This window comes from Raphanus sativus, chromosome 4 (genome assembly GCF_000801105.2).
Source record: "Raphanus sativus cultivar WK10039 chromosome 4, ASM80110v3, whole genome shotgun sequence".
Taxonomy (NCBI): domain Eukaryota; kingdom Viridiplantae; phylum Streptophyta; class Magnoliopsida; order Brassicales; family Brassicaceae; genus Raphanus; species Raphanus sativus.
In genome coordinates this window covers 48,063,184-48,075,838 of record NC_079514.1, presented here as the reverse complement: position 1 = coordinate 48,075,838, position 12,655 = coordinate 48,063,184, and the positions used below count along the sequence as shown (strand labels likewise).

The 12,655-nt window shown below is 31.6% G+C and overlaps 2 protein-coding genes and 1 pseudogene across 2 annotated transcripts in view; 1 reads left to right on the top strand and 2 right to left on the bottom strand.

Moving 5' to 3' along the window:
• The window catches only part of LOC108824840 (FKBP12-interacting protein of 37 kDa-like), a 39,783-nt gene that overhangs the window by 24,148 nt on the left and 2,980 nt on the right, over window positions 1-12,655 (top strand). The gene's annotated exons all lie outside the window — the stretch shown is intronic.
• On the bottom strand, window positions 1,919-4,887 carry LOC108833904 (protein NRT1/ PTR FAMILY 8.1). Its single transcript, XM_018607297.2, has 5 exons — window positions 4,730-4,887; window positions 4,226-4,335; window positions 3,931-4,148; window positions 3,303-3,856; window positions 1,919-2,976 (listed from the first exon to the last, which is right to left on the bottom strand). The coding sequence occupies exons 2-5, from the start codon at window positions 4,329-4,331 to the stop codon at window positions 2,142-2,144; spliced, it is 1,713 nt and encodes a 570-aa protein (XP_018462799.1). The 5' UTR covers window positions 4,332-4,335; window positions 4,730-4,887; the 3' UTR covers window positions 1,919-2,141.
• LOC108826179 (uncharacterized) lies at window positions 10,138-12,479 on the bottom strand (annotated as a pseudogene).

The following is a 12,655-nucleotide window of genomic DNA, read 5'->3' as shown; positions in this document are numbered from 1 at the left end:
CTATAAATTAATATTCGATAAATTAATAATCTCTATAAATTAACAAATTTCGCAGATCCCAATTTGGATCGGCTCAAAATTTAACAAATCGATAAAATAATAAGATAATAACTTTTCAGAAAATTCTATGTAATATATGGTTCCACTAAAATTATAAATTAATAATTTATATGTATACATATTTTATATAAGTAAGAATCTATTATTATATTGTTTGTTTTATATTCAAAATGATATTATTTTTTTATATTTTATTAACACTTAATAATTTTTTTGATGAGATTTATTAATATTATGTCTAAAGCCCTATTTAAATTCTATGCAATATATCTTATATACACCAAATAATATAATAAATTTAATATAAATATCGAATTTCAAAATATAAAATTTAATGTCTATACACTAAAATCAAATACTTTTATTATTTAAAATAAATATATAATAAAATAAAAAATCTAAATAAGATTTTTTTATAAATTAATAAAATTTCAAAGTCCCAATATTATTAATTTATAGAAATTTTACTGTATAGGGTAATATGTGACACGTGCCACATCCACTCATATGTTGGTCCGCCCTTAGATATGTCTATATAGCAATTCTATATATTAGGTTTGTTTATACATTTAGTTTTAATAATTATTATATAATTAAACTTACGTGAAATTTAATCAAGTCGGTTGACGATATACCCATTATTCTGGTCATGTCTTTATTGAATGTCATTAATAATACCGAATCTGAATCATCTTCAACAATCATTTAAAGCTTATACCTATTTTAAAGTGATTGGTATTGATAAATAATAATAATTAGTTCTTTTAACTTAATTTGGTATTGATAAATAATAATAATTAGTTCTTTTAACTTAATTAATAACTTTAAATTATAGTTACCAATGCCAACAATATCTTGTTTTTTGCATTTTTGCAAATAAGTTTTATATCCTTTTGTAGTATTTTAGCACAATGATTACAAGATATGTGATTCCATCCATTTCTTGAACTAATTTCAATAAATTTTTCCTCAATGGTAAATTCTTTTTCCTGCCATAAAAAAATGTATTAAGAATTTTGAAAATTGGTATATATTTATTACATTATGAATGTAAATGTAATTTTATTATGTTTACTTAACGAGCTTATGTTTATGTTTTAAAAGATGACAAAACTATATTTTTTACGAAGAAAGACCATTCTATTATTCAAATTTGAGGTGGTCTGGGTAAATAAGTGAAATATAACAACCAATAAAATGTAACTTCCTACGGAATGATCTAGCAGTCTTAGTTAAACAGTCTGAAATCTGATTACGCGTTCGTGGAACATGAGTGATGTTGAAGTCCGGGAAGCTTATCTGTAGCGTCTCTATCCTCTCTAATTCGGTCGCAAAACTTGATCAAGCATGGGGTTCTATTATCATTGCAATCAACTCCTTACAGTCTGTCTCAAAGCTCTAGCATGTTGAATGTTAAAGCATATTCTTCATCGCTCATCGCAGTACTTCTACTTCCGAATGCAAGGTTAATTCTTGTTGAGTGAAACTTCTTGTTCCCATAAGTTGAATGTTCTTTTCAGTGTTAATCCAGACTCATCCACATCTACTAAAGTGAGAAGAAAATGTCCAAAATTTATCTAACAAGCAAATATTACTCAAACTTATGATTTAAAGTTCCTGAGTATTGTTATTTTGTACCACTGGCTGTATCACTTTGTTCGCATTAAACCAGGTTTGGCGTTCACATAACAAAACTAAATTAAAAAGAATCCAACTAAACCGAATACAAATCAAACCAAACTAATTGTAATTTATTTCAGTTGAGAAACTTCTAGAATATAAAATAACTGAAATGCCCAATCCTACCATGAATCAAAAGTTGGATTAGTTTGCAATTATTCAACTTTATTGTCCCAAGTTTCAAACTTTTTCTTAATCAAATAAACCTTTTACGTACAAGTACTAGCATTATTCAGGGAACACACACAACAAAGTTGAGGAAAACCCAAATCATCAACCACACGTTTATCTACATTTAAAAATCACAACCAAGTACTTCGAAATAATATTAAACAACACCTAAACCAACACTGTAACCCTGTGAAGAATCTGAAGACTTGAAACCAGTTTCTTTCAATCAATCAATGTGCTCGACCTATAGCTTTCTTGTACTTGTAGCGTTTTGAAATCCATAGGTACACCAAGAAGTTGAGGAAACTCAGAGTCGCCAACAAGTAGAAGAAGTAATCAAGATGACCCCGGTTCAAGTTATCCGGTATCCAACCCGGTTTACCATTCTTCTTAGTCAGTTTCATCACAACCGTCACAAGAACCGTGCTTAAGTAGTTCCCAAGCGCAACCGTTGTCAAAGACAAAGCAGAGCAGAGACTTCTCATGGCATCAGGAGCCTGGTCATAGAAAAACTCAAGCTGACCTATAAAGGTGAAAACTTCAGCACACCCAATGAGTAAATACTGAGGTATCTGCCAGAAGATCGACATGGGGATCTTTTTATCATCATATGCGTTGTGGGTTTTCACGTAGTCAAGCCTAACGACCTCAAGAACCCCTGCAGTGATCATGGCAAAGATCGAGATCACGAGACCTATTCCCATACGTTGAAGCTGAGTGAAGCCACGTTCTTGACGTGTGAACTTTCTAGCGAAGGGAACAATGAACTGGTCGTAGACAGGAGTCCAGAAGAGTACACTGACCGTGTCGAAAAGCGAGAGGGAAGCTGATGGGATCTCGAAGTTCTTCCCCATGTGTTGGTCCATTGTGTTTCCTTGCAAGACGAACATTGTGTTCATTTGGCTGTACACTGTGGCAAAGACTATCCCTGAGGCCCATACTGGTAGAAGAGTGATTATGGACTTGAGCTCTTCCACTTGTGTTACTGAGCAGAGTCTCCATGGATTCACCTCACCGTCTTTGATGCTATCCGAGTGACTCTCAACCGCTGCCTTGTCAAAAAACCTAAGATGTTCAACACTTTGGTTAGAAGCAGGATCGTCTAACAGCACGTGCAATTGGAGCAGTCGAACAAGTCCGAGTTAAAAATAAAAGAAAAATTAAGAATCTTTTGAAAATAAATATATAAGTTATAATATGAAACTTTAAAATTTTAAATGTAGTACTAAATTGAGAGTTGATAATTTCAAAAAAATGTCAAATATATATAAATAAAGCTATAAATTTTTACAGTAACTTAAATTAATTCTAGACGGTCTATTAATAATTCTAGACGATCCTGGTTAGAAGCTTAAAGTAGGACAAAGGTGGAAACTTTGTGTGTTTCTTACATTAAGTTGTCTGTATGCTCAAGCTTCCTGCTACCTGTGATATTACTCTCATCATCTGCAGTTTCAAAGAGCAAAGACTTGTCCTCTGGAACCTTAACACTCACCTTCCTGAAAGCAGCAACAATAACCTGAAAGATCCTCGTGAGTGGACTCCCACCAGGTCTCTGAAGCCTGTAATAACGACTCCCCAAGAAGAAAAACACAACAGCAATGACCATAGCCACGGTCGGAACACCGAAACCCCACCCCCAGCCAACGTTCATTTGTATATAGACAAGAACAGTGGCAGCAACAAGAGCTCCAACGTTGATGGAGAAGTAAAACCAGTTGAAGAAAGAGCTTTTCTTCAGCTTCTCTGCCTCGTCATTCTCATCAAACTGATCAGCTCCAAAGGAGGAAACGCACGGCTTTATACCTCCCGTTCCGAGCGCGATCATGTAGAGGGCAACAAAGAAAACAGCTGTCTGGCCAGAGTTAGGGTGACACGTGTCGCCGTTGCAGTTACCGGGTTTAAGTCCAGGAACTGAAGCTGATAATGTCAACAGAGTCATGCCCTGCAAGAGAAGACTAGTTACTTCCAACATATTAAGGTTAAATCATTAGCAGAGGGGAAGTGAAAAAAACTCACGGAGACATAGATGAAAACAAAGGTTGCAATAGTCCAGTAACGTCCGAGATAAGCATCAGCCAGAAAGGCACCAATCAGAGGAGTTATGTAACATGTTCCAGACCAGTTAGTGACGTTATTAGCAGCAGTAGCGTTGCCTTGATTCAGACGGCTTTCAAGATAGTTCACGAGGTTAGTTCCCATTCCATAGTATGCCAATCTTTCACAACACTCATTGCCTAGAGAAGGTTACAAACACTGATCAGTCTTCTATGAGAGCATAATAAAGTAAAACACAAGATAGGATTGTTGTTACCGAGGATGAAGCGGCAAGCTTTCCAGTTTCCGGTTGTCTTCTTGTTGGCAGGGTTTTTGTGAATATCGACAGTTCCATCTTCTGTATACACATCCTTTTCTTCCATAGTCCTATAAAAAATGAGCATTTTCATCAATAAATGTTGAAATAAAACAATTTAAAAGCTCAATACTTAGGAATATGAGCAAACCCTTCAAAGTTTTTTTTTTACCCTTTAGAGTTTTCAAGTAGCTGATCATTTGAATGAAACGGTCACTAAGATTGGTTGATACAAGAATTACAAATAAATAGTAAAAACTTGGACTGAAGCAAGCATAAAAATCCATGCTTTGAATATTCAAGATTCAGTTAACAAAAAAATAAGAAAACGAATATTCAAGTTTCTGTGTAAATGAGCTTAAAGATGAGATATAAACAAGACTTTGTTCATCTATAAACATAATTAATGAACTGAAAAGCTTTAAAACATAACTAAAGATACTCCCAGACAAATAAAGAACAAACCTTAGTCGGAAACAGAAGGTGACGGTGACGGTGACGGTGACGGTGGTGGAGAAGATAAGTTTCGGGGAAAGGGTAAGGGATAAAGAGAATGATTACACGGCACTTGTGGGAGTAATAATGTGTGAGCTTGAAAAGTTGAAGAGCTCTATCTCTCTCTGTTTCCACTTCCCAGCTTTACTATTTATATCCAAGAAGAAGGATAGAGTGAGCGTTATTTACTTTTCTTCCCCATGTTTGCAGTTTCGTCCCCGATGTTTTTATAAGTTTCAGTAATAGCCGAAAAGGAATCCTCCACCTAACTTTAGTGGACCTCTCCCACTAAAAGACAAGAAAGCAACATGTGTGAAACCAATAACTTTGGTCAAAAATAAATGGAAAAACAAAAATAATTGAGTTTTCTTTTTAAAATTGTGTTCATACTTCATAAGGAGTGTCTATTTTTTTCAATGTTCAGAAATTATTTAATAACCTAACTAAATCTTTTTTCTTTTCATACTTTGTGATATTTGTAAGGAAAATCGAGTCAAAAAAGTAGAATGTTTTGTAGTCCGAATACAATTTTAATTTTATGTTCTTTTAAATATGATTGGTTCCAAGAACGAAGAAAATATAACAAATTCAGGTTTGAACCTTTTAATTGATTTTGGTTGTATTTATGAGGATAAAAGAAAAACAAATAACTACAATAATTCGATTTTCCTTTTTATACTACTCAGAGGCCTAGATACCAAACATTGTTTTTAGGGTCAAAAATAGAAGAAAAACAAGAAGATTTTAGTTGATACTACGGATAGTGATACGAGAAAGTAAAAGATAATGGGGTTTGATTTGGTTTAGTGAAATAGTAGGGGCAAATAGGCAACTATTTTCAAGTTTATAATTGTTAGCCTAAAGATTCTTTTAAGTAATTCTAATAAAAGAACTAACGGATGCATGTGAATCCACATAGCTTGATCCTTAGGATTTGGAAGTATCTGGACATAGTTTTTTTTTTTTGCTTAAAGTATCTGGACATAGTTGTTGACTTGCACTCTATAATCCTCAAATGATTAGCTGTAACTTATAATTCGAACTCTTTATTGATACATGTTGGAAAGTCATCGATCATGCCGAAGATTATCAAGTAATTGTTTAAAGATTAGATTATCTTGTAAGCAAAAATCACTTAGCCGCTGACTTAAGAAAGACTGAGATCCAATGTATTATTTTAGTTATTGCTTGTAGGAATATGGGTTCACATGGTTTGGCCCTCGTAAGTAATCTTTAATTAATCTATTATTTGAATTAATGATTATAACCAGTTGATACATATCACAATTACGAACTTGTTAATAATGGTCTATTGGCATAATTCAACCCTTGTTTCGATTGCTACATGGAGCTTTAAACAAAAGCATGTAAATCTTCTATTAAAAAGGGTAGTATTGGCTTAGAGCGCCAAAAAGAATTACGATTAAAGATCCAGAATTTAAATGATTTATCAAAATAGAGTAAGAATCTTTAGATCTGGCAAACTCTTGCAATTCAATATGACCATACATAGTGCAGTCGCTTTGATCTGGTCTTCTCACATTCGAGATATCGACTTCAAGGTACAGAGCAACCCATATGATCCATTTGTAACAGGCTCTATTCTAACCAGATGATTCGAAATTTCGAACCATGGCTCATCAACAAACTAACTATTCGAACAATCTTAAACCAAGACCAACTGAAAACATAATCAAAACTTTGTGTGAAGAGAAGTGATAATTAAAGACATCAACGTTAATATGAAAGGTTGTTGCGAGGTCCAATATCATTTTGTTGACAGATCTAACTGAAATGTATATATAAACAAAACCAGTCCATGTAATGTAATCAGTTTGATAGATTCATTTGTAATGTAGTGTAAGTGTTATTTAGGATGTTTGGATCATAGTACGTAATTGACTTCTTGGTTCTACCATACGATCAATTTATTGATTCTTCCCATTCAATTGTTTCAAAAAAAAAAGAAGAAGATTCTTCCCATTCAATTAAAAACATCCTTAATCATTTATTGGCGTGTGAAAATTCTAGTTCTATAACATTTATTTTCCCACAATTCATATCTTTTATATATATATTTCTGCATAACTTGTAAAATGGGTTCAGAAATTTGACTGGTATAAGTAATTTGTTTTGTATGAAAGTGTCACTATTATCTATAATGATGGGAACATATGTGTATGTAAAAGAAATGAATTTATAGGTGTATAAACAAGTTGATGATTTTAAATAATCAAGTTTCATTTATTTTTACAAAAATGTTTAATTGACCTCGAACTGTCTTATAGAATAATTATAGCTTTTTCACAATCTCAAATCATGGGTTATAAGAATTATCTGTAATTTTATATTATCACAAAATAAATTTAGCCATCGTAAATCATTTTCTTTAATATTCAAAAAAAAAATCATATTCTAAAAGTTATGCTGATTTCAAATTCTCTCTCTACATGGTGTTCACTGTTTCGGCACAAGAAAATATCTTGCCACACCTACGTGGCTACGTTGTGCTAATGTAGGATTTGACTAGTTTTCTGTTATCACCCGCAAATATAGTTTTTACGTTTGATAATAGTTGATAGCGTTTTAAAAAAAATTATACAAGATGATATAAATCGTTTCAACCGTTCCGAATCTCTTAAAATCAAAAGCTGGTTCTAACTAGCATTTGCGGTTACGGACGTTTACGGGTGGATCAATAAATATAAAATTATTTTTTTAAAAAATATTTTAAATTTTTAAATTAAAAATTAAAAATTTAAATATTATAAATAAAAATATATACACATTTTATGTTAATTTAAATTCACACAGTATCATAATTTGTTTTATAAATATTTTAAATTAGTTATTCATGAGAATATTTTGAAAACTAATATACATACATATATAAAGATATATACACATGTATAAAATGAAACAATTTTTTTTTAATTTTTACTAGAAATCTTCAAAAATAATTATTAAAATTACAAATTTCAACTAAATAAAAAATTAAATAAGTAAACATAATATTGTTATTAATCATATTATATTAATAATTATTATATTTTATCACAATAGTATGTTTTAATTTTTATAATGTTATAATATATTTATGTTAGTAATTTATTATTAAACTACTGCAATATCTCATAATCAAACAGTCATAAATATCCCGTAAACACAACAATATTTAAACATTGTGCCAGTTATATACAAAATGCTAAATAATGCTTGAAACTGTAAAGACCCACATTTGCAAACCTCCGTACATGTAACTACAACTGCTGCGTTTGAACTAGTCGGACCCTTACTTGAATGTAAAAAAAAGTAGAATTTCATAAAGAAAATGAGTAATAAACGAGTGACAATTAATCGTCTATGTAATGTTCCTAATAATTGTAATATCATAATAAATCAGCGTTAAAAAAAACGAGTGACAATTTGTTAAAATATTTTGTATTGTAGTATTTTATAATCTATGTTTAAGTGTACCAACGCCATATATAGTTAGCATGGTCCTTCAAATGTTTTTTTTTCTTCTAAATTGTAAATATCATTACTAAAAAATGAAAGTTCGGTTACAAAATGAATTGAAACCACTTAACAGCTGACTTGATTTTAATGACCGCAAAAATTTAAAAGCCCGTAAGATACACATAGATTAATTCCCCAAACTTGTTTTTTTCTTAGATTGTGTTATTCATTGATGGACTTGAATAGAATTTAAATCTAAGATCAATTTACTGTTATTCAATAGTTGATTTTGATTCCTTATTATAAATCTAGTGTTATTAATTCTTGTATTTAAAATACTTTTTATTGAAAGAATTTAAATCTAGTGTTATTGATTCTTGTATTTAAAATATTTTTATTGAAAGGGTTTAAATCCAGTATTATTTGGTTCTTGTATTTATAATATCATTAATATAAGAATTTAAAATTTGTTGTTATTCAATCTATGATTTGAAATTATGATTTAAAATCTATTGTTAGTCATGTAAGGATTGATTTTCACCGTAAAAGAAGTTGTAAAAAAGTTGAATGATTTTGATATTATTTTTATGTGAAAATTTTACCAATCAAAATCCAAGCTTTACCCAAAGATTTTCAGTTGAAAATTCAGAGTTATCAACCCACCTTTTCTTACGTATCTCGTCATTATTTTCTTCTTCATTTTTTCACATTTCTTGTTCTTCAAAAAACAGACGAAGAAACGATCTTCACGAAGATATGTATTATCAATTTCGAAGTATTATTTTGACTCCAATGGATCATCCATCTTCAATGCTCCTTTGACTGACTGGCAGTATTAAATGATCATTATAATTTCACAAACGTTATTAATCTATGGTGATATTTGATTGCTTGGAGTAACAAAAGAAATCCTTCATTGTTACAGATAAACTGTTAAGTTAATTTAACACCTCCTTAGAGTCATTCAAAAAATGTTATGAGATAAAATCATTTGTCCACAAACATGTAAAAACCTCCGTAAATTCTTTTGTCTAGAAACATGTTATGAGCTTTTGTTTTCATCATTGTTATAAATTTAAGGTGGTGTTTTCACGAGACTAGAGTCAATAAATTTTAATTTTTAAATTATCTTAAAATCAATAGTGAATCATTCTAAAATCTTACATATTTAAATTGATAAATCAAATTTTTTTAAAAAATCTTATATATTTTAAAATCCATTGATATTGATTATAAGAAAGAACTATCAATACAATTAAAACAGCAGCCTTTATTTTGACATCCCCTTGATGTTTCAAAGAATTAACAAGAATGTCATTCCTATTTTTAAGGTTAGTTATTTTAATTATTTTTAAATTATTCATTAAACTCCATATATTGTAATATATTTTCAAAAACTGATTTCTCGTTAACTTCTTATCTAAAAAAGTGGGTGTATAAGTTTGAAATATATATATATATATCAATAGTATTAAAACAGGAACATGAACTATTGATATAAGTGTGATCTAATTATTTTAATATAATTATTAAAGCCTTTTATTAATTATTAAAAGATATTATAAAAATAAAAACACAAATATAATTAAAAAAATAAATATAAAAATTAAAATTTAGAATAAATATAAAAAATAAATATGTCCGCCCTTTAAAGGGCGGGTCAAAATCTAGTAAATCATTAATTAATCACTCAAAGTATTACACATTTTAAATCTGTTGGAGTTGAGTTTAACATCTACAACGAATAACACCCCTTTAAACTTCTTAATTCTAAACTTACCAGACAATGGTTACAAAATTAATTGAAACCACAATCTTTTTAAGAACTGATTTTATTTTAGTCCTTCTAATGTTAGTAATTAATTTTCTTTCTTTTTTTTTTTGCTTAACTGTGAATATCATATTGATGAAATGGTTTACAAGCTAAGAGTTTATAAACAAGCTTTGTTAAACATGGCAAAAACAGAGAAAAACATGTTAACAAACTGAGAACACACAGAGTGGCGCTTTGTCAAACCAACCAAAGGGCCATAAGATGCTTGAATTCTTTCCTGGTCTTGCGAGCAGAAATTGTATTACTGACAGTCCTATCAACAAGCTTGAAGCGTTCAGATGGGGTTAGCACCTGATTGTTGAAAATCATGTAATTCCTTTCAGCCCAGATATTATATATGATAGCTTGGACTGCAATATTTCTTAGAGTTTTCTGTGACTTGTTGGTATTCAGAGAACACCAAGCCAATAGCTGAGTGTTGACATGCATGTTCCAACAACTCTGTATCGTATTCCAAGTTTGTGCAAAATCCAGCGGCGTTGAATTTATTGATAGCTAAAACACAAACATTAGTTTATTACTTTCTCAAATGGTTTAATTAATAATTTATTTAAAACCCTTATTGAAATACTAACAAAATACTGATGATGATTCAAATTTTAACTAATTCAGTAATTCATAAATACTTATGTTTATATCGCAAGAGGTAGTGCATATTTTTCTCTAGCATGCCTCATCTTCACTTGTATTTTGTTTCTTAATTTGTCTGCTTTCTTCATCAGATGGTTGTCGCCTTTCTTGCTTTCTCCCAACCTCCGTTTGGTGCAAGAGATCTTTGTTACCATCTTCAGACACTTGTTCCGATTCACATCTCACTTCCTGCGCAGACGACAATTAACAACAAGCTAATAAGTAAAAGTAATTTCTCTTTAAATGTGAAAAGAACTAATTATAATGTTGGATGGATACCGGAAATTTCCCAACAATCATATAAGCCTTGTAGAAAACATCTTTAACTTGGTTTTCATCACCCCAAGCCTCCTTAAACTTGGTTATTAGATCTTCATTGACAAGCTCGACTCCTTGCTCCTTGGCCTCATCGCTGGCTGCCATGATCTCAAGAACCCTATAAACCCTTTAAGCGAAAGTTTATGCGGAATATCTAGCGTAACAGGCTTTCCTTCTGACCCCATCCCTACGCCCTCAAAAGGAAACGGCAACGTTTTGTAACTATCAAATGCCAAATTCATTAGAGGAGTTCTAAAAAGGAAGTGTAGAGTCGACAAGGCGCTTGATTATGGGATCGATCTCTGGCGAGATAATGATATCGTTGTAAACCCAAATAGCGATTAGGCCTCCTTCCTTACGAAGTACACGTTTTGCAACGTCCTGTGTCTGTACCCGGACGAGCTAGTCCAGTGGTACCCCGAGGCTTCGGCTGAGGGAACGCGGATTCGAAACTCGGGCGGGGAGGCGTGTCCAGGGCCTTAACCGGTACAGACACAGGCTGGCGCCGGGCCTAGGTGGTGGGTCCCGAAGGGGTCAACACCTGGTTAATCAAAAAAAAAAAAAAAAAAAAAAAGTGGTTAGGTCGAAAAAATGAACAGCTTGTGCAGCAACTATGAGATCGATAGAGTTCTCTCCTCCGATTAGAGCGACCATTTCGTCTTCTGACATATTCTTTGGGGTTTGATGGTAATTGATTCGTGAGTGTTTGATTGCTCGTTTAAGTTGTACCTCATTTATATCGGTAGCCACCACGTTCTCGTAATGCTCAATAAGCTGCGAAATATATAAAGTTTTTGATTTTGTCAAATATCACAATTTACAAGTTTTCTTATTATGTCACAAAACAACTCATCAACCATAAATGGGACCAGGTGAATAAACACATGCATGTTATTCTTTATCTTCTTCAGCTTTGCCTTAACATTTTCTCCCATATCTGCCTAAGCTCATTTGCTATAAGTTATAATCAATGAGAAGCTTATGGTATTTGGACTGTATGCTCCTATAATCTTTCCTAAAATAGAACTTCTATTCCATAATATTTTAGTCCAATAAATAAAAGTACATAAATATGCATATAATATTCTAGAATAATTATACACATGATTCAACAAAAGACTAGTTATCTTGTTGCTGGATCTATCAACCTAATCTCAGTATCACAAATCACACTAAGAAGGTCATAGTAACGGAAGGTTTCAGGTTTCTCGAAGTCTAGAGTAAGATATAAATCTTTAAATAAAAACAAGAAGATATTTTAATTACCCCAATAGCAGCCTGACCATTACCAGTTCCGACATCCCAAGCAGACTTGTGGTCTTGTGTCCGTGCGGCTATCTTCTTATACCAATCGACTGGATACCTCGGCCTTGCGTCAAGATAAGCTTCGGCTTCTTTCTCTGATAAGGCAGCCATTTTATTTTCCTTATCTCTCGTTTTCTTTTCTTGTTTTGAGTATTCTCAGCAGCTTCTATATACAACTCTCTTGTAAGTGCCTACGAAGTCAAACTTGGCGTGAGGTAAAGTCTTACGTGGTTGTCTTTAATTTTTTTTTTTTTCTGGTTTGAGATCTTTGAAAACAATATAATATAGTGTTGAAAACTCAAAATGCATACATATTACATATGTTACACTAAATGATTTTTTTTTTTTGT

Excerpts from the sequence above, each read along its gene's own strand:
- LOC108833904 (XM_018607297.2), bottom strand. The coding sequence starts at position 4,331 with ATGGAAGAAAAGGATGTGTATACAGAAGATGGAACTGTCGATATTCAC. Across the intron at positions 4,149-4,225 it reads AGCTTGCCGCTTCATCCTCG|GCAATGAGTGTTGTGAAAGA; the intron begins GTAACAACAATC and ends AACCTTCTCTAG. Across the intron at positions 3,857-3,930 it reads TTGTTTTCATCTATGTCTCC|GGCATGACTCTGTTGACATT; the intron begins GTGAGTTTTTTT and ends CTTCTCTTGCAG.